The sequence below is a fragment of the Orycteropus afer genome, unplaced genomic scaffold (genome assembly GCF_000298275.1).
Source record: "Orycteropus afer afer isolate SDZICR_OR568_19922 unplaced genomic scaffold, OryAfe1.0 scaffold00013, whole genome shotgun sequence".
NCBI lineage: Eukaryota > Metazoa > Chordata > Mammalia > Tubulidentata > Orycteropodidae > Orycteropus > Orycteropus afer.
In genome coordinates this window covers 13,272,527-13,293,102 of record NW_006921600.1, presented here as the reverse complement: position 1 = coordinate 13,293,102, position 20,576 = coordinate 13,272,527, and the positions used below count along the sequence as shown (strand labels likewise).

Genomic DNA, 20,576 nt, shown 5'->3' with positions numbered 1-20,576 from the left:
GCAAAAAATCCAGATGATTAGAGTCCAGATAATTATGATCGAGTCGCCTTCTCTCGCCGGCTGGGCCTCGGAATCGGAAGGCCGACCTGCTAGACTTCCCGACTCCACGGCGAGCGAGTAGGTCGTCTTTGCCTGAGGAACCGAGCGGCCAATCGGCCGCAATATCTGAAAAGGGAAGCGCTCCAGCCATAACCAGCTCGGCAGCCACGACCCGCAGCCCCATCCACAAAAAGGGGGGCCGCGGTTCTGCTCCCGACACCAGCACTCAGGTCGCGCCTGTCCATTCTTAGTCTGACCGCGTTTCTTCCGCCCTGAGAGGGCAAAAAGTCCCGCTCCCTCGCGGTCACTTCCAGCCCGCGGTTCAGAGCGCCCCCTAGGAGGGAACCTGAAGAGGCTGCCACGCCTCTGCGGCGATTCTATTACTGCTCGGTTGGGGTTGCCCTGCCCGTCTGCAAGCCGGGCTTCCCCGCCCCTCCCCCACTTTTCCTGCGGCCCACCCCCCCTCCCCGGCGGCCGGAACCTCCCTGCGGGGCGGAGTGATACCGGAGGCGGAGTAGAGCGCGGCGCGGCCGAGAGGGGCGCCGGGGACTGTGCGGGGCGGGCGGCAGGCGGTGGGAGGAGGGGAGAGAGGCGGGGCCGGGGCGGGTTGTTGTGAGGCGACTGCGCTACTGCCGGACCGGGGCGGTTATGGCGGCTCCATATTAACACCCTCCTCCTCCTCCTCCGCCTTCTCCTCCTCCTCCTTTTCCTCCCGCCCGCAATCATAAGCCATCTCCCCCTTCACCCTGACACCTACCTCTTTCCCTCACCTTTCCCCCTCCCCTTTTCTACCATGCCCGGCATGATGGAGAAAGGGCCCGAGTTACTGGGGAAGAACCGATCGGCCAACGGCAGCGCCAAGAGCCCGGCGGGCGGCGGTGGCAGCGGCGCCTCGTCCACCAACGGCGGGCTGCACTACTCGGAGCCCGAGAGCGGCTGCAGCAGCGACGACGAACACGGTGGTAGCCTCGAACTCCTCCCCGCCAGCCCGCCTGCCCCCCTTCCTCCACCCCTCCCCCAGCCCCCTCCCCTCGCCTCGCTCCCGCCCTCCCTCCTCTCCGAGCCCGGGCGCTGCGGTAGCCTCGAACTCCCGGTGCAGTGCAGCAGCACCCCCCGCGACCCCCGTCCCTCCGCCCTCGACCAATCCTCAACCCTCCGCCCCCCCCCGCTCCCCGCCCCCATCCGCTGCCATCTCCCGGAGTGCCCGGAGTTAATATCTTCCCATCCACCTCTGCTGCTGCTGCTTTCCTACCCAAGCAATTTTTATATTTTATTAAGTGTCTCTTTTTCTTTTCTCTTCTCTTTCTCTTTTTTTTTCTTCTTCTTTTTTTTTTTGGCATTACCTTGCAGATGTTGGGATGAGAGTCGGAGCTGAATACCAAGCTCGGATCCCTGAATTTGATCCAGGTAGATATATTTCCTCAAACAAAATTATGTGTTTCCTTTTCTGCGATTGCTTTTGGGTGGAAGGGATAGAGTGCGGGCGGGGTAGGGGTCTGGATATGGGGTTGGGAGTGGATGCGGGCTTGGGATGGGCAGGCATCTCTGGCGGGGAGGCTGTCTAGTCTTGGCAGGGCTGTGACACAGGGCGTGTGGGCAGATGTGTGCATTGCAAGGTTAACATGGTTGCCTTTGGAAGCCACTTGCCCGCTGGTGGCAACGCCTTCCTACCCCCTGAGCCTGGAGAGAGGTCGGGGTGAGCAGAGGAAGATGGCCCTTGGCTGGTTGGGGAGGGGGGTCTGAGGCCGGAGGAGGAGCAACTGGAGGAGGGTGTGAGGGATGTGTGTGGAAGAACCCAGCAAATGTCAGTTGCCACATAACCGGCCCCCGGGAGCCAAGGGCTGCGCTCGGCAAGGGCGGTGGGTGCCTGGGCTGCTGTCACCAGCCAAAGCCAAGGGCGAGCCCTGCCCGACCCGCGCACATTCGGGGTTTTCTTTCTTTTTTGGCTAGGTGGAGTAGCTTGGGTCGCGGCATCTCTCTGCACAGTGTAGGAACCCCGGAGATAAAGGGGTGGGAGAAGGAGGTGGGGAAACGCCAGAGGCACACCTCGCTGGCTACCCAACCCTAGGAAGTCAGACCACAGGACAGTGGCTGTAGCTGCCAAGGAGACATTTTCTCCTCGAGCAGCCAGGTTCCAGCGTCCTCTGCCAACCCAGCTTGCGGGCTCCCTGTCTACTTTTCTCCAAACAGGCTCTCTGGCGGTCACGGGATTTCTGCCTGGACGGGGATTGGGCGAGAGTTCCGCATATGGAGGCGCCCTTGCTGGAGCCTCTCTTGGAGTGGAGCGTGCTTCCTTCTCCCTCCCATCCCTGATCCAGACCCTCTCAGTTAAGGCTGTGGATAGATTTTGAAAATGGCCTTTTTTTTTTTTTTTTTTTTTAAGACAGTTGGTCAATTTTTGCCCAGTGCCCACTGCTTATAACGTTGGCTGTGTCGGACTTTTGAATTCTGTGTTATACGTGAAAGAGCTTACTTGTATTTTCTTAGGGGAAACGGCATCTTTATTTGATTATAGGGTATAGATAGGTATTTTGTTCCTCCTCTCCCCAGTAGAGCAATGCAAAATTATATTTAGCAACCATTTAAGGAATTTAGGTAGCAGAGTGGCAGGGTGACTCTTGGCTTTTCCTGTCTCAAAAAAGGAAGGTAAAATTGTGTGTTAAAAGGATTATCAGGGCAGTCTATTGTCCAATAGATAAAAACAGTGATACAAGAATGCTCACTAGATTTTGGTCATCTTCTAGATAACATGGATGTTAATGCATTGTTTTCAACGCTTATCATCCTGTCGTGATCTTCAAATAATTTTACATGTTTTATGAAACTAATTCTCTTCATTGATGTGGCTAGTAGGTGAAGGACACTTAGCCATTACTGGTGGTCATGAGATTTCTGCCTAGATGACAGAAATCCTCAGATTTTAGCTTGACATTTGTAAAGAGCATGCTTGGATTTAAGATAGATGGAATTGAATTTCTAACTCCCAACTCTTTATTTTGTGCTTTAACCAAGTCATTGGCCTTCCCTGAGTCTCAATTTTCCTAGCTGTAAAATGGAAATAAAAACTACTTCATGGCGTTCTTGTCAGAATTAAATGAGAATAACACACCGGACACATGCAGTTAGTTATTCAATAAAGGTTAAATTTCATAATTACAGTTAGGATTATAGATACATCTACGCTTTTCTGAATTGGGGCTTCCATTGCTATTCTGCGCTTTTCTCTTTACCCCGTTAGGAAGGTTTATGAGTCAATATTAACTGATTAGGCAGCTATACAAAAATTTGTGTTCTTTCTGAACACGTTTATTAGGAGGTATGTAGTGTATTAGGAGCTCTGGTAGCATAGTGGCTAAGACACTTGACTGCTAACCAGAAGGCTGGCGGTTCAAACCCACCAGCCACTCCTCGGAAGGAAGATGGGACAATCTACTTCCGTAGTGATACTGCCTCGGAAACCCAAGGAAGGGTCACTATGAGTCGGGTCCGACTCGATGGCACATAACAACAACAATGTAGTGTATTTAAGAGCCAGATTTTATTCTGGAACAAACTCACACATGCCAGGTCCTGATCGCTGTGAAGCATTTTTTGTTTTATGATAAACTAAGCATTGGGACAGTTTGAAAAATCTGGAGAATAATTTTTAAGAGATGCAGAACACTTTAGGTAGTTTACGCACAGCCAATATTTGAGTTATCCAACTTTCTCAATCATCATATTGTGCTTGTTTTAAACCTAAAAAGAATGTTGTGGAAGAATCTTGAAGTTACTACTGTTTTTAAAATAATTAGTCATTTTCAATTTATTTAGACTTGATACTACTTTTTAGAATAATAAATATCACATTCCTTAAATTCACATACTCATTTTCTCCTCGGTAATCTTCTCTAGAAGAAAATTGAACCCAAAGACAAAAATAAAACCAGTTAACTATTTAAGTTTAGGTGGACTTTTATATGATTATAGGTCAACCTGGTCAAGCCAGTGTAAATTATCAATTATTAGAGACTTTTACCAGAGAATTTCAAACCTCTGTGTTATTCAGCTAGTACTGCTGGTGACATTTGTGTTGTGCTGGTGTTTGAAGTTGTTGTTTCATATCAATTCAATATAATTAAGTATTTCAGTTAAGTTTATAATATAAACATTTTTTTTTGGAAAAATAAAAATAGAAAAAGGATATTTGTTAATTGATGATAAAAATTGAGAAATTGTCATCTCCTCTCCTTTTCTCTTTCTCATTCCATTATCTTTAGGATCGTAAACCACTCTGTAGTGATTGTTCACCCATAGCCCTTCTAGTCATTTGGAGGAAGAATGCCTTGAGTGCCAATGTTACTATTTTCAGAATGCAGGAATAATAAAAGAGGACTTTTTTTTGTGGAAGATACCTTTACTGGAAGAGATGATAGTGATGGTATTAGAATTAAGCACAGAACGAATGAATTATTGAGCTGACTTTTAAAAAATCTTAACAAGAATTAAGATTTATGCAGAAATTACTGAGGTTAGGAGATTAGGAAGGTTTGCCTTAATTAAGGGACCATTGCTAATCATGGGTTATGCTTCACTAACCAGATTTCTGATTGTTACGTGATTTTTTTTTTGCTTGATTCTTTACTAGGTCTTCTCAGCTTTTTTCTCGTCCTTACTTAATATGTTTATATTATGAGGAGCAGTCTTGTGTGGTGATTAAGAGTGTTACCTCTTATATGCATTTAAGCTAAGAAGACATAGTGACCTTGGATGAACTCCCTGGCTTGTCCAGACCTTAGTTTCATCATTTGTAAAAGGGAGACAATAACTAAATTATAAGGTTAAGTGAAAATGAATGTATATAAAGCAGTGGTCTTCAAAATATTTTGCTTGTATATTCACAAAAGAAATTTGAAAAGGGTTTCTCTCACATATTTTTAAGTTGACATCTGGTTTTCCCTGTGAGTTGAAGAATGTAATCTCCAGTGTATTGGGAATATTAACACTTTGAAATAAAGCTGTTATGTTCTTATTTTAAATGCATATAATTAAACACAAATACTATAATGATTTGATAGTACCTGTTTTACAAAGTACTTCAACAGGCTTCTAACAGACTGAAAGTTTACGTTGTTCCAGTTTGTCTTTAATACCATTTCCATGTACTTTCCTCATGGACTATTATCTTCCATAATACATTTTTTGTACTTGGAAGCACTTTATTAATCACGTATCCCCTACCACCAGAATATGTATTCTTGTGAGCATAAACTTCTAAGTTAAATCTCTTCTGGCTTAAGTTATTATAATTATTTATACATAATTGATTAAAATTATAGTGATCATGATTGAAAGAGATCCCTGGTAACAGTGTTTGGTGCCCTGGAGGTTTGAAAATTTTCAGCAGTCTACTCTTCTTGTAAGATTTGGGATAAGTGAGAGATTTGCCTTTCTCTCTTAAAATAAGAAAAAGGCATTTGTAAAGAGAAAGGTGGAAAAGTAGGACCAGCACATATAGCCTAGAATGCAAGTCAGTTCTTCGGCAGATCAGTCTTGCAAAAGAGAACATAGGGAAGTTACAGCTCTGAAAATTGCTCCCCTTAAAACATATTCATACTCATGTACTTCTTGGAAAGCCTTGTGTACCCTAGTTGGAAGTTGGTGATATTAAGTATATTATTCAGTGCCTGTATATGCATAGAATTTTTAAAAAATATTTAGAGCTTCTTAATATTTTACAAATTTAAGTGTTTATGTAGTATATTTATTCCATGATCTCTATCAAAGTCCTTGTTTTGTATCTCTTTCAGGAAATGTGAAAATTAATAAAATATTTTAATTTTCATATTGAAATTTGGTACCGATAGAGAAACCCCAGCTTAATCACATTTTATTTTTGCTTCTTAATTGTTTTTTCTTAGTAGTCACATAAACGTACTTCACCAACTCCAGTTGAGATCTAACTTTCAAGAATTTTATCTAATACTTTTTAAAACTGTACAACAGTTTTAATGTCAGAACTGATATACCACTAAGTCTTAAAATTGTCATAGTTTGATGTCTAGATTTTGGTTTGTTTTTAAATCCACTTGGGAGATATTATACTTGTAAGCTTTAATTATTATTGCTAGTCAAATTTTATTCTTGGCATTATTTTTGATTATCACACAGTTTTGAGGTATAGTCTTAAATAATGCTACAGGTAAAAATTAAATAAATTTGTTTTATGTACTTTAAATATTCATTTCCATCTTTATAAGGTAAAACTTAATTGGATGGAAAACGTCCGGGGAGGGTAGATGAATTGTTTTTAATAATACAAGTTACTTTTATAGAAGAGGAATCATGTCTGAGTTTCAGAAAAACAAGATCATATCAGCCATTCAAGTGTACTTCATGGATTGGTGAGCATGAGCATTAGCCATTTGAGTTATAGCCACATTAGGTTTATTTATTTATTTGTAGTAGATTGGTGGCTGAAAAGAAGTGTTTACCAGGGTAAGGAAAGAACTATCTTTAATAAGAATATGATAGTAGTAATTATGTTTTATAGTATGCCAGGTGCTTTACGTATAAATTCATTTAATTCTTTGAGCAACTCCGTAAAGTAGGTACTCTTACTATACCTGTTTTTTCAGATGATGAGAAAGAGGTACAGACGGGTTAAGTAGATTTGTGCAAGGTGAAACATCTAGTAAGTGGCAGAGCTGTCCACACTCTTAACCATTAATTACATTAAAATATCTTTCATTTCCTGCGAGCATCAGTCTTCTTTTGGGCCTGGTTGGCACATTCAGGATTGTTGTTGTTAATGTGCCGTTGGGTCAGACCTGACTCATAGCGACCCCTCCTTGGGTTTCCGAGGCAGTATCACTACGGAAATAGTTGCCCCATCTTCCTTCTGAGGAGTGGCTGGTGGGTTTGAACCGCCAGCCTTCTGGTTAGCAGTCAAGTGCCTTAGGAACTAAGCTACCAGAGCTCCTCATTCCGCATTAGGAAAAGAGTATTTCTAAAGTGCCTAATTAGGGATTCTCTGCTACCAGATAGGACTTCCATACAATCCCGCAATTTAGAAGACCAGTTAGTTCCTACAGCTTGGATGCCAGTTTCTGCCAGATCAGGCCCTTAATTACAATGCTAAGAATTTTGGGATAAATATAACTGTTCCTCTTCATGGAGGAAATCTGTAGAAAATACTTTGTATCTTTCTAAGAATAAAAAATAGTATGTAGACAAATGAAATCATTTTCTGCAATGTAAGAATGAGGTTCAAGGAAAATGTTTAAATATTAACTATAATATGCTACTAAGACTTGAGGCTTAATGTAGACTTTTCTTTGTTACATTCTAATATTTACTGAGTAGGATTTAAGTGATCTTATTGTAACAATCCATTGTGCATGTTAAAAGATTTTCGTTTAGGATATTTACGGGAAAAGCAGTAGATTTAATTAATTAAATAAAGGCCTCTGACCCAGGTTATGTTTTATTTTCCTGAGCAGTTTGGCAATTTTGCTTTAGGATGTTTAGTTACATGGTTAAAAATATGTATATCTTAGTACTGAAGTTTTTAAAAAGCATTTTAAAATGTATTTTCCTTGAATATATTTTAATAATCAACTTCTAACTTGTATTTTCTTGAATTCTAAGCTCCTGTTACTGTTCTTTTATGAAAAATAGTTGTGGGAAAGCACAGTAGGTTTTAACTTTTATTAAAATTTGTAATGATCATTTTTTCTAGTACATTGTTTTTCCTGATTTTTTTTCCTCCATCCTTAATTTTTCCTAATAATAAAATAGATATAATTTTAAAACAATTTTACCTTTGTATTTCATTAACAGTGTATCAACCTTCAACTAAAATTTACTGATAGAACTTAACAGTGGTAATGTATGTAGTTGTAGATTACATAGCTGTAGCTCCCTCACTTCTATAACTGAACGTTTTTTATTCCAAATATCTAATAACTTTATAAGTGATTACAATTTAATCTCAGAATTCTATGTTAATTTTTTGAGAATGATTTGGGAATTCTGGCATTAGTTACTGTCAGCTATCAATACCTCATAAAAATAAAATACAACATGTTGTTGTTATGTGCCGTTGAGTCGAATCTGACTCAAAGCGACCCCTCCTTGGGTTTCCAAGACCGTATCACTACAGAAGTAGATTGCCCCATCTTCCTTCCGAGGAATGGCTGGTGAAAATATGACATAGGCAAAAAACTAAACTGTTTACCATCAAGTGATTCTAACTCATGACCTTATCTTTGTCAGTGTAAAACTGTGCTCCATCGGGTTTTCAGTGGGTGAATTTTTGGAAGTGAATTGCCAGGCCTTCTTTCCAAAGTGCTCTAGGTAAACTCATACCTCTAACTTTTCAGCTAATAGCTGTGCTAACCATTTGCACCACCCAGACTTGTATTCATGAGCAAGTCTTAAAATATGTGCCAGCAGTGCTTCATTTGTTGATAGCTTATTATTTTTTTAAAACACTGTGAATTGGGTGAAAATTTACAGAGCAAATTGGTTTCTCATTCAACAGTTCATACACATTTTGATTCATGACATTGATTACAGTCCCTACAATGTAACAGCACTCTTCCCATTTCCTCCTTGTGTTTTACTGTTTCCCTTGATCTTTCTTTTCTATCACTTTCTGCTTCCTGAGCTTTATCTCTGGGCAAATGCTACCCTTTTAATCTCGTTATGATTGGTTGTTCTAAGGAGCACATACCTCCCCCGTGTTATTGTTCACCATATAGACCTGCCTATTGTTTGGCTGAAAGTTGAGCCACAGGAGTGAGTTTGGTTCTGGGCTTGAACAGTGTCTAAGGGCCATAGTCTCAGAGGTTCCGCCAGTCTTTTTCAGATCAATAAGATGTAATTTTTTAAGATTTTGAATTTTGTTCCACATTTCCCCCCAACTCTATCGGGGACCTTCTCTTGTGAGCCCTTTCAGAGCAGTGGGCAGTGGTAACCAGGCACCACTAGTTCTGGACTCAAGGTCATGGAGGCTGAGGTTCACATGGTTGATCTATAAATTTGTTTCCTTGTGTCTTTGATTTTCTCGTTTGTTGATAGTTTTCAGTAACTTAACTGCAATTAAAAGTTAGGAAGAAGTCAGGAAAAGATCACTGAGAAATTAAAATAGAAGCCAGAACCTCCATGCATGTTCTTAACTTAGATGTCAGACTTTTCATTCATTCTATTTATTAATTTACATGCAGTTTTAATAGAGCTTGATTTTTTTTTTTTTTTTTTTGTGATTTGGGTGAAAATTTACAGAGCAAATTCACTTTCCACACAGCAGTTCACATACACTTTGTCTCATGACATTGACCACAATTTACCACAAGGTAACAGCTCCCCTCCCACTTCTTCGCCATAGTTACCTCTTCCTTGTGTCCATCCCTCCATGCACTCCTGCCCCCTAAGCTGTCTTCCTGTGCATAAGCAGTAATAGGGCTTGATTTTCCTGACTTTCTAGATAACAACAGATTAGAAATAAATTAGAAACAGGCATATTCCTCTAGATTAAAAACAGACTCTCAGGTTGCATTAAGAATAAATAGCATTATTAACTTTTGTATCTTTGATTTAGCTTTCTTTTTACACTGAACCTGTGATACTTTTATAAACAAAATGTAACAAATGAAATTGTTTAAAGAAGAATAGCTAGCAGACTTTTAGTGAGGAATAAGATTAAATAGAAATCATAAAAAAGCAGGCACAAGTATTATAAACCTGACCCATTTAGATAATGGGGCAAAACAATACCTGAAGCATTACTTGCTTAAATTAAAGTCAGTTTTTTAAATGATGACCTCTAAGTAATGTATAAAAGATTAAATCAGATTAATTGTCTTCTATAAAGCAAGGATATATAATGTACTTAAGAAAATATTTGAGCACAAAACTAGTCTATTTTTTATGTATGCTTCGGCATCTGCAAAATCCCTTCATTTCCCGAAATGGTATTTACTATATTTAATGTAAATCTTTCTTTTTCCCTTTGTTTCTTTGTCTTCCTTTGCAGGTACTGTACTAAAATAGAAATAAAGCTTAACGTTGTTTATACTTATTTTGAAAGTAAGTGAAATCCATCATATTCAGTGTAATTAATTTTTTACCTAGGTGCTACAAAATATACGGATAAAGACAATGGAGGAATGCTTGTATGGTCTCCATATCACAGTATCCCAGATGCCAAATGTAAGTTTTCTGAAATTGAATGTTTATGTGAACAGTAATCATCAGCTGATTAAAAATGCTGCTTATATTTGTTTTGGGGCGACCTCTTAGATTCTTATAAGAAAAACATTTTGTCTTTATTGTTTTGGTTTTTTAATGGAGGTTGTTATATTAGAGTGTTTTTCCTTTTGAAAGATAGTGGGTTGATCACTCCAATTTGTCAGGCCCATGAAGAATGAACAAACCTAGGATCTGATGGCATTGCTGCTTAAATCCTCAAGCAGGAAAGGGAATTACTATATAGACATCTGCACAGGCTTTTCCTCAGTATAAGGAGCTGTAAAGAAATGCCTTCAAACTTCAAAGTCCACTATCATTACCATTATAAAGAGGAAAAGGGGAAAGAACTGACTTCAGCAGCCATCAGGTCATCTTTGTGCTCTCCATTTCTGGACGGAGACCTTCCGGATCATTGACCATGTACTTCTTGGTGTGACTTTAGACTTCAGTGTGATGTAGCAGACCTGATCCTTTGCGGCACATCAGATATAGGAAACATGCAGGTAACAAACAACGCTAAGATCCCCACCCTCCATGTAGTTATCATTGAATTTATAAAACAACATTGAACATCTATTCTGGAAGCTGAAAACTAAGCTTGTTTTTTCTAAATATTTACTAACATCTTAAAGATGTTCCATGGTGGTTATTTAGTCCCCTAAAAATTAAAGATGTCCCGTAGTAATACTGCCTTGAAAACCCAAGGAGGGGTCGCTATGAGTTGGGGCCGACTTGATGGCACATAACAACAACATGTTGTGTGCTTAGTAAGTTTAATCACAGTTACTGATGCAATAAGAGAACTAAAACTTGACAGCTGAGTATGCTTCTGCATACCTGGTAATTCTTTCTCTTTAAGAGATTTAGAAACCCAGCAAAAGATCTACCTAGTAATCTATGGATCATATGTCTTTGAGGCCTTCTTAACAGAAAATAGGAAGTTATTCAGTTGGCCTTGGACTATGTATTGAGAAACTTGAAAGAGACTGTTGGGATTCTCTGGTTTAGTCCTCGTTATGTCAGAGGTTTTCATTCACAAACTAAGCATCAGCACATCATTGAATTTTGCTGTTTTTGCATTTTGTTTTTTGCATTGGTGCATTTCTTAGCAAAGTGGAAAACAAAATTCTAAAGCTAATATGTGCTGGTAACATAGTGTTCATTTGAAATGTTCAACTGAAGATCCAGGGTAGTAGTTTTCAGCCCTGGCTACACATTGGAATAACTCGAGAAACTAAAAAAAAAAAAAATATCTGGTCACTGTATCAAGCTAATTAAATCAGAATTATCAGGGGTGGAAGCTGAATATCTTATTTTTTAAAAGTTCTCTCAGTGGTTCTAATGCATAACCACAGTTGAGAACCCCACAGGTCTATTGGTATTGTTTAGCTTCTGTAGGAATGTAAGACATTTTTGTTAATCAGCATGTATTTAGACCCGTCTTATGTTTTAGGTCCTATGGGTTCTAAACAAAGTGTAACATTGGTATGTTCTGCACCAAAAGCTTACTCTTGGGAACATGTAACATCCATAAAAGAAAGTTGTCATTCTGATAACATTATTATTATAATAGCATATTCATATATAACATTGTACTCTACTGATAGAATAATAAGAAATACTTATAAAGTACTTATAATGTGCCTGCTGGGTGCTGTTCTAAGCACTTTACATATATTAATTCATTTAATCCTAGGAGGAAAGCATTGTTTTTATCACCATTTTAAAATGAGAAAATAGAGGTACAGAAAGATCGAGCACCTTGCTCAGAATCAAAAAGTTAACATGGCTGAAACTCAAACCCATGAAGATGACCTGTTCCAGGATCAGAATTCCTAACCACTGTTGGTCAAAAATATATATATATATATATATATATATATATATATATTTATAAACTTACTGCATATATACATACATACATGTGTACATATAAATATATATTTATACACACACACACACATTCCACTGCTATCAAGTTGATTCCAAGACATAGTATCCTGTAGAACAGAGTAGAACTGCCCAGAGGGTTTCCAAGACAGTAAATCTTTATGCAAGCAGACTGCCACATTTTTGCCTGCAGAGCAGCTGGTAGATTCAAACTGCCAACCTTACAATTAGCATTCAAGTGCTTTAATGACTGCATCACCAGGGCTTGCTCTGAGGGCACTTTCTCCCTATCTCTACATTTACTTTAAAGGATCAAGAAGGAATGACTATGTGGACTTCACACAAAACTTAGTTCTACTGAATGTGAAATGGTAGACTTCTGAGCAGTGAGACTTTGAAATAGCCAATATGTCATTATTGAAGCAGCACTTATCTAAATAATCCTGTTAACTTGATTACACATGGAAGATGAATGAAAATAGAATACTCAAATACCTCTTATAAAACAAACAGGAAAAGCTGAAGAAAATTTTAGATACTGAAAAACCAAAACCAAACTCACTGCCACCTAGTTGTTCCAACTCATAGCAACCCTACAGAAGAGAGTAGAACTGCCCTGTGGGGTTTCCAAGGGTGTAAATCCATGTGGAAACAAATTGCCACATCTTTCTCCCAGAGAATGACTGGTGGCTTTGAAGCGCGAACCTTTTGATTAGCAGCTGAGCAGTTTAACCACTGTGGTACCAGGGCTCACTATAAGGATATTGAAACTCACTGCCATTGAGTTGACTCTGACTCATAGTGACCCTGCCTTGGGTTTCCAAGGAGGTATCTCTATGGAAGTAGATTGCGCCGGCTTCCTTCTGAGGAGTGACTGGTGTGTTTGAACCGCCAACCTTCTGGTTAGCAGTCAAATGCCTTAGGCGCTACTCTACCAGGGCTCCTAATAGGGATAGTTTTGCCAGCTGTGAACATAATAAGAGTGATACATTTAAACATGCTTCTGCGTAAGTATGCTGAAGTATGTTTAAATATTTCAATCACTCTTATGTTTACAGCTGGCAAAACTATAGATAAACCATCCTTTATGGAGTAGTCAGAAATGTGGTGGAAAAGGCTTTGAGGCAACTCGAAATACAAGAGTGTCTTAAACAGTCCAATTTCTTCAAATAAGGAATGGAACAGAAAATCAAGAAATTATCCTAACATTTTACATTGTAATTAGGGTCTATTGGCTATCCACACATTGGTCTTTTTCTGCATAAAAACAATTATAATAATGTCATTGAATTGAATGAGTATATGATATATGGTCATATAGACATGAGTGATACTAAAAATTTTCGGTGAGCTTTTGGTCTTGTTTATATAATTGAAAGCCTCTCATAACATTTCATGGAAGATGGCTTTGGCTATTTTTTTTTTATTCCTGGACTATATTTTGTTTGCTTTGTTAAAAAAGTAGATCTTGACAAATGAAATAAATGAAAATAATTAATTATATAACATTTTGTTACAGTGGATGAGTATATTGCAATTGCAAAGGAAAAGCATGGCTACAATGTGGAGCAGGTACGTAGAGAAACATTTTAGTATTAAGGTTTGCCTCAGAGTTTACCAAATCCAAAGAATATCTAATGATAGTTTCTATCCTAAGAAAGTACATACATAGATACCACAAAGGTTCTGGCAAAGTTTGACCTTTTCATTAGTAAGGATATTCCTTTTATAAACATTATTTATCTCAAATGCCTGAGCACTTTTCTCTCAATACCTTTGTTTCCTATTCTGCTTTGAGTTCTGAAAGTATCTAAAAGCCTTTAGGATTACTCTAGCAGGTGCTTCTCAAAATGAGAAATAAGTTTTGATATATTTTGGGGTAAATATACATTAATAGAATTTTAAAACAGTTGTTTGAAAATGAAGAATATAGGTAATTTTCTTTTGACTTTTTGATCCGGGAGATCTAAAAGTTAAGCTTACTATTTAAAGAAATATGTAAGATTTTAATTTTGAATGAAATCATTCACAAGAGGTTATTTTATTTTGTTTGGTTAGATGACTTTAATAGGCCAATGTATATGGTTCATTATCTCTAGTTATGAGAGAGTATAAAACATGGATAAAGGAATTAATTAAACATTCTTAAATCTCATCTCAACTGTGTATATCGGTCTTTATCAGAATAGGCAGATTTGTTTTTAGACTATGAAAGATATTTGTAACCTGGATTACCCAGATCTTTTTATACTTGGTAAGTATAAAGTATAATAAAGTAACATAATTAATGTGAAATTGGCATTTCTTTCCAAATGAAGTTAATTTTTTTTGTGTGGATTTTGAAGCTTTTAATTGTGTATTTTGTTTTTAAGCCTTGACTTTTGGTTTAAGACTTATTTGAGAACATTAATCCTTTAATATGTGACTGCTATATGTTTTTTTTTTCACATTCGTTTTAAAGGTAGCATAGTGCCTAAGGCACTTGACTGCTAACCAGAAGGCTGGCAGTTCAAACCCACCAGCCACTCCTCGGAAGGAAGGTTGGGCATTCCTACTTCCGTAGTGATACTGCCTCGGAAACCCAAGGAGGGGTCGCTATGAGTCGGGGCCGACTCGATGGCAAATAACAACAACAACAACATTACCAAAGTTCATAAATTATCTTCCAAATTCACTATTTTAAAAGTTGCTGTTTCTCTTTTCAAAAAATAAAAGCTTATCCTCTAAATAATACTTAATACTTTATGATAAAGATAAAGGCCTATTTATAATAGAGAGGAGAATTACGGAATTACCAGAAGGTGTCCACTTCAGGCTTTCCAGTAACTTTGGTGATCAAGTCATTAAAGTTATTGCTAAGAGTTGTAGTAATTCTATGTATGCATTATGATAATAAGGAACTTTAAAAAAAAGTGTTAAAATATTAAGTTGTTAAAGTTGCTGTTGAAGTCCTTTTATATATACTTATATACTTCTGAAAAATTATATACTTCTGAAAAATTAAAATTTAATTATTTTTCTACTAAATTCCCTTTCCACTGAGTGCTTTTGGTTTTGTGCTGTAATTAATAGTTTCAGGCTTCACTCAAATATTGATTTATTATATATTTCCCTTTCTGCATATTTTTAAAAATACATTAACAAATGGATAAATAATGGGGAAAAGTCTTGATATGAGCCTGCAAACCCGCTTTAGTAGTTATAGTCATTTTCCTCAGCTCACTGTTTTTCCTAGATTCTGCAGCAAATATGGTATGTAAGAACATTCACTGTTCTGAGGCCCTGATTTAAAAGAAATAACTAAAATGAGCTCTACTACTTGGGTACCCTTAATTAAAAGCCCTAAACTGTGAGTGAATTTTCAGTTGAACTTCAGGCTTAAAATTTTAACCTAATTTGTGTTAAACTTTCTTAAGTGTGATGGAACATAAGTCCATTAAAACCAAAGGGGAATGATTTCTCTTCAAAGGCACTTGGCATGTTGTTCTGGCATAAACATAACATTGAGAAGTCCCTTGCTGATCTCCCTAATTTCACTCCCTTTCCGGATGAGTGGACAGTGGAAGATAAAGTCCTATTTGAACAAGCCTTTAGTTTTCATGGGAAGAGCTTTCACAGGATTCAGCAAATGGTATGGTAATTTTGGTCTTACTGTGATTCATACTTGAATGACATCTTATGCTTTTGTTAAGTACTTCTTAATTATTAAATTAAAAAGTTTTCCAATTTTAATTTTAAGAAAGTTTTGAAATTGACATATTTGCATACAATCATATTTTCTGTAACCATTGTAATGTGTGAAAGTTAAGTGCTATTTTACAATAACAATTTAGTGTTTATTTTGATTAAATATGTATGTAATGGTTACTAAATACGTTTTCAGTTCCAGGAATAAAATCATAATTTCAATTGGATTTTTAAATGTTTAATATTTTATTATTCGAATTTTGTTTTCTACCTTATGTTCTTTTGGCTGTGAAAGCCCATTTTCAATCATTTCTTATTTCACTTTTATCCAAGTGCTACTGCTTTTTTTAAAGGAGAAAAACTGCTTTATATTTCTGGTGCTTAAATGTTTTAGTGTTGTGTCAAAATAATATAAACCTTGAGAAGTTTTGTGCAATAAACTCTTTTAACCTGAGTGGGTGGAAATTAGACAGTGTTTGCAAATATATCTAGGTGTCTTCCATAATTGAAGAGGAAATTTTTGATGAGTGTACATTCTTGTTTGCCAGTATGACAAATCAGTGCATGGTCATTAGTCATTGTAATACCCAAAGACTTTAATAGTGGGTAAAGTGTGTTTGTGCTATTTATCATTTTAAAACCTGGACTTAAAATTATTTTAAAAATTTACTGCTAAAGAATTGAATGCCTCTTCTTGAAAAGAATTTGATGAGTAAAAGACACTAGCTACATAAGGCTACATATTATATGATCCCATTTACATGAAATGTCCAGAATAGGGGCTGTAGGGAGGGAGGAATGGAGAGAGACTGGTGATGGGTACAAGATTTCTTTTGAGAGTGATGAAAATGTTCTAGAATTAGCAGCTGTGGTTATACAACATATGAGTATACTACAAACCATTGAATTGTACATTTTAAAATGATAAATGTTATGGTATATGAATTCTGTCTAAATAGAAAAAGTTCCACTTCACAGATGAGGAAAAACAATTGAATCACTTTTTTGGGGGGGAAAAAATTGAATACTAACATAGCTATGCTGGGGGACTTCTAAGGCCATTCTGACTATTAGGTTGTGATCCCTTCCCCTCCCTGACACATAGAAATATTTGTTCAGAAATGTAAATGACGTAGTTTGGCCTGGTACTATGACTTTAACAGCACCACTTAGCTCTGTAATTCATAAAGGTACCTATGGACATTTTCATTAATGCTTTTATTTGCTGTGTATCAAAAATATTAGTCATTTTATTAATTTATGACTTAAACTTGCTGATTTAACATATGTTTGGTTTTTTTTTTTTTTTTAAGCTTCCAGATAAGACAATTGCAAGCCTTGTAAAATATTACTATTCATGGAAAAAAACTCGATCTAGGACTAGTTTGATGGATCGCCAGGCTCGTAAACTAGCTAATAGACATAATCAGGGTGACAGGTAGGTTGGATGCCTTTATTTAATTACATTGCTAGGGGCAGTGCATTGGGTTGCTTATATCTCCTAAAGCAGAAAAATTATCACAACATTTTATAAATACTTCCTATCCTTACATCTGTTTCTGCTCTGACAGGAAAAGCTGAGGGGTCGGAGATCTTAATAGTAAGAACTCTCTTCAACCCTTTAATTGTTAATTGTAACCAGCAAACGTCCCAGCTGAATTATATTTGAGCTGTGGTTAGCAATAATCACAAATGTTTCCTGTTAGTATTGATATAATCAATTCATATATTTAGAATATATTATAGAATATATTCTTTGGAAGATGCTCTTTCTATAATTATCTGAGGAACTAGAAGCCCACATTATTGTAACTAAACCTTTCTAGTATTATAAAATCGTTTTATTTACTAGTTTTGGTCAGTCTATATCCTCTGACCAGAGAACTAAAATTATGTTCATGTTCTCTTTCCCAAATAATTTTTTCTAAATCCATTTCCAACTGAGTCGCTCTCTCTTTTTTTAGCTAAGTGATTCCATGTGTCCAAAGGTTAAATGTTTCTAAATACTATAAAAATCTAAATTTTATGTTCATCTTCCTAAGGTCAACTATTATTCCATTGAAAATTATTTGTAAAATTATTAGCAGGGTATATTAAAGTGTGATAAGAGGACTGAAATAGAGTTAAAAGGAGGGAATTAAGCTTACTAATCTTTCTTCTCAGTGATGATGATGTGGAGGAAACACACCCCATGGATGGAAACGATAGTGATTATGATCCTAAAAAGGAAGCCAAAAAAGAGGTAATGATGATTATGAATTCGAGTGCTTGTTATTGTTCTACGAATTCACTCAAAAATAATGAATAGTACTTGATATTGGGAAAAAACCTTTATTATATAAGGGTTTAAATAAAGCTATCTGCCATCTAGTTCATCTGACTCGTGGAGACCTCATGTGTTGTCAGAATAGAGCTGTGTTCTGTTGGGTTTTCAGTGGCTGATTTCAGAAGTAGATCAATCAGGCCTTTATTCTAAGGCCACTCTGAGTGGACTCTAAGCTTTTGGTAGTTGAATGGGTTAACCATTTGTACTACTCAGGGACTCCATAAAGTGGTTTAGGGAGTGGAATATTGCAGTGCTAATTAGAGGTTTTTGGAACTACAGCACTATCTAGAACCCCAATTAGCTAGTGGCTTAAGTAATTTTTGGTTTTCTCAACCACAGAGAAGTGTAAAAACTGCCATGATCCATAGTCTTTAATCTGTGGAAAAGATACATAACCATTCTCAGATAAGGGTAAAATTAAGCTTTTTGGGTTTGTTACCCACTTTTCCTTGCAAACATTTTGTTTGTCCCATGTTACAGGAAATTACACATTAGTAGCATATCTACAGGAGCCCTAGTGGCACAGTGGTTAAAGTACTTGGCTACCAAGTGAAAGATTGGCAGCTCAAACCCACCAGTCACTCCGTGGGAAAAAGAAGTGGCAATCTGCTTCCGTAAAGATTTACAGCCTTGGAAATCCTATGGGGCAGTTCTGTTCTGTCCTATAGGATCACTATGAGTCTGAATCAATTTGACAGAAATGGGTTGGTTGGTTGGCTTAGCATACCTGCTACTAAGATATATTGACAGCAGTGAAAATTGAAATTCTACACGTTGCCTACCATACCTCTACCCCACATAAAACTTGGCAAATAACTTCACCTTGTCCTGCACAGAAAGTATCAAGCAGGAACTCCCTTAAATTCTAGCCCTTACTATCACCTTTGTGCTATCATCCTACTCTTAGCAACTTAATGCATTTGTGTTTGAAACATTATTGGAAGATCCCAACTAGAAAAGCACTCATAATCTTCAATATAATGACAATAATGATTTAAAATCAGTAAGAAAGGCTGTATTGATATTCATACTCTTGCTATTAAGGCAAGGAATTAAAACGCTATTAAAAAAAAAGGCAAAGTTGATGTATAAAAGCATGTTGATGGATAAAATTTGCAAGGTATAGGTAGTTGTGGAATAATGAAAAGAATACTGGAATTGGAGATAGTTTAAAGTTAGCATTTACTAGATTCATGACCTCGTCCAATTTAATGGCTCGTTCTTCTTCAGGTATTCATTGTCAAGGCCCATTCTGGCCCTTATCATCATCCTAAACTCTTTCATCTATGAAATTTTAAAAATCCTTCTCTTAGCGCAACTTTGTATTTTTAATCATTACTGCTAAATAATACTAAATTCCTTGGTTCTTTCACTTTTTCCTCTAAGTTTGTCAGTCTGTTCCTTACATTTATTTTCCTGAACCATAGACCCAGTGATCAACTAGCTTGAATTGCTGTCTTCCTAGTATCTTTAACTCCCATTTCCTTTATCCTTCTGCTATACCCCATCCAACCCTATAAACCCACAAGCTGGAGCAGTTACTATTCTTGTTATAAGAGGCACAGCCCAAGAAAATGACACAATTATATACATTGTTGCTACTACAAACAGTAGTTTCCAATCTCAGTGTAGTCTTTAGTGCTTGTCATTTTTTAACCTCTAAACCTGTTTTTTTATTGGTAAAATGAAAATAATAGGATTGTTTTGTGAATCAAAGAGGCAACGTGTATAAAAGCACTTACTATAATATATAGGACATAGTATATCTTGAATAAAAGTTGCTGTTTTATTATTTGAGAACCTATTTTGAACATTCATTTCTTTCTACACATCACTTACCACTCTTGTACTCTACATAAAGCTTCAGCAGATAACTTTCTACCTCAGAAAATAGGCAGGAATGCCCTTAGACTCCAGTCCTTCCTAACTTCTGCTCTCATACTACCCTTTTCATCTTATTAACTGCATTTGCACTTAAAACCAAAACCAAACTCGCTGCTGTTGAGTTGGATCCAAGTCATAGCGAACCCCTCCTTGGGTTTCTGAGGCAGTATCACTACGAAGTAGATTGACCAGTCTTCCTTCCGAATAATGGCTGGTGGGAACATTAAAATTATTGGATTTCCCACACAAAGCTGAGAATTCTTTGAAGCCAGGACTGAGTTAGTCATCTTTTACCCCTAGCACTTTGCACGGTACCTGGCATATGGCAGATAGTCACTAAATGTTTACTGAATGAACAGTCTTTGCCTGAAAGCTTCTCCCCCTCCAGTTTCACAGTAACAGCGGTCCTTTCTCCTGTTTTGAAAAATCTCTGCTTGTTTGTGTTTATCCACCCCTTCATATCTCTGGGACTTTGTCCATCGCTTATGCCGTCTCTTTGTTATGTTTTCAGTGCAAC

At 37.4% G+C, this 20,576-nt stretch overlaps 1 protein-coding gene across 1 annotated transcript in view; it reads left to right on the top strand.

Annotated features, from left to right (window-relative positions):
• The first annotated feature begins 832 nt into the window (after positions 1-832).
• The window catches only part of RCOR3 (REST corepressor 3), a 53,555-nt gene continuing 33,811 nt past the window's right edge, over positions 833-20,576 (top strand). The window contains exons 1-7 of the mRNA XM_007952908.2: positions 833-998; positions 1,390-1,446; positions 10,156-10,233; positions 13,682-13,734; positions 15,632-15,793; positions 17,163-17,287; positions 18,013-18,091. Coding sequence (XP_007951099.1) covers positions 833-998; positions 1,390-1,446; positions 10,156-10,233; positions 13,682-13,734; positions 15,632-15,793; positions 17,163-17,287; positions 18,013-18,091 — 720 coding nt within the window. The remainder of the gene's footprint in view (positions 999-1,389; positions 1,447-10,155; positions 10,234-13,681; positions 13,735-15,631; positions 15,794-17,162; positions 17,288-18,012; positions 18,092-20,576) is intronic.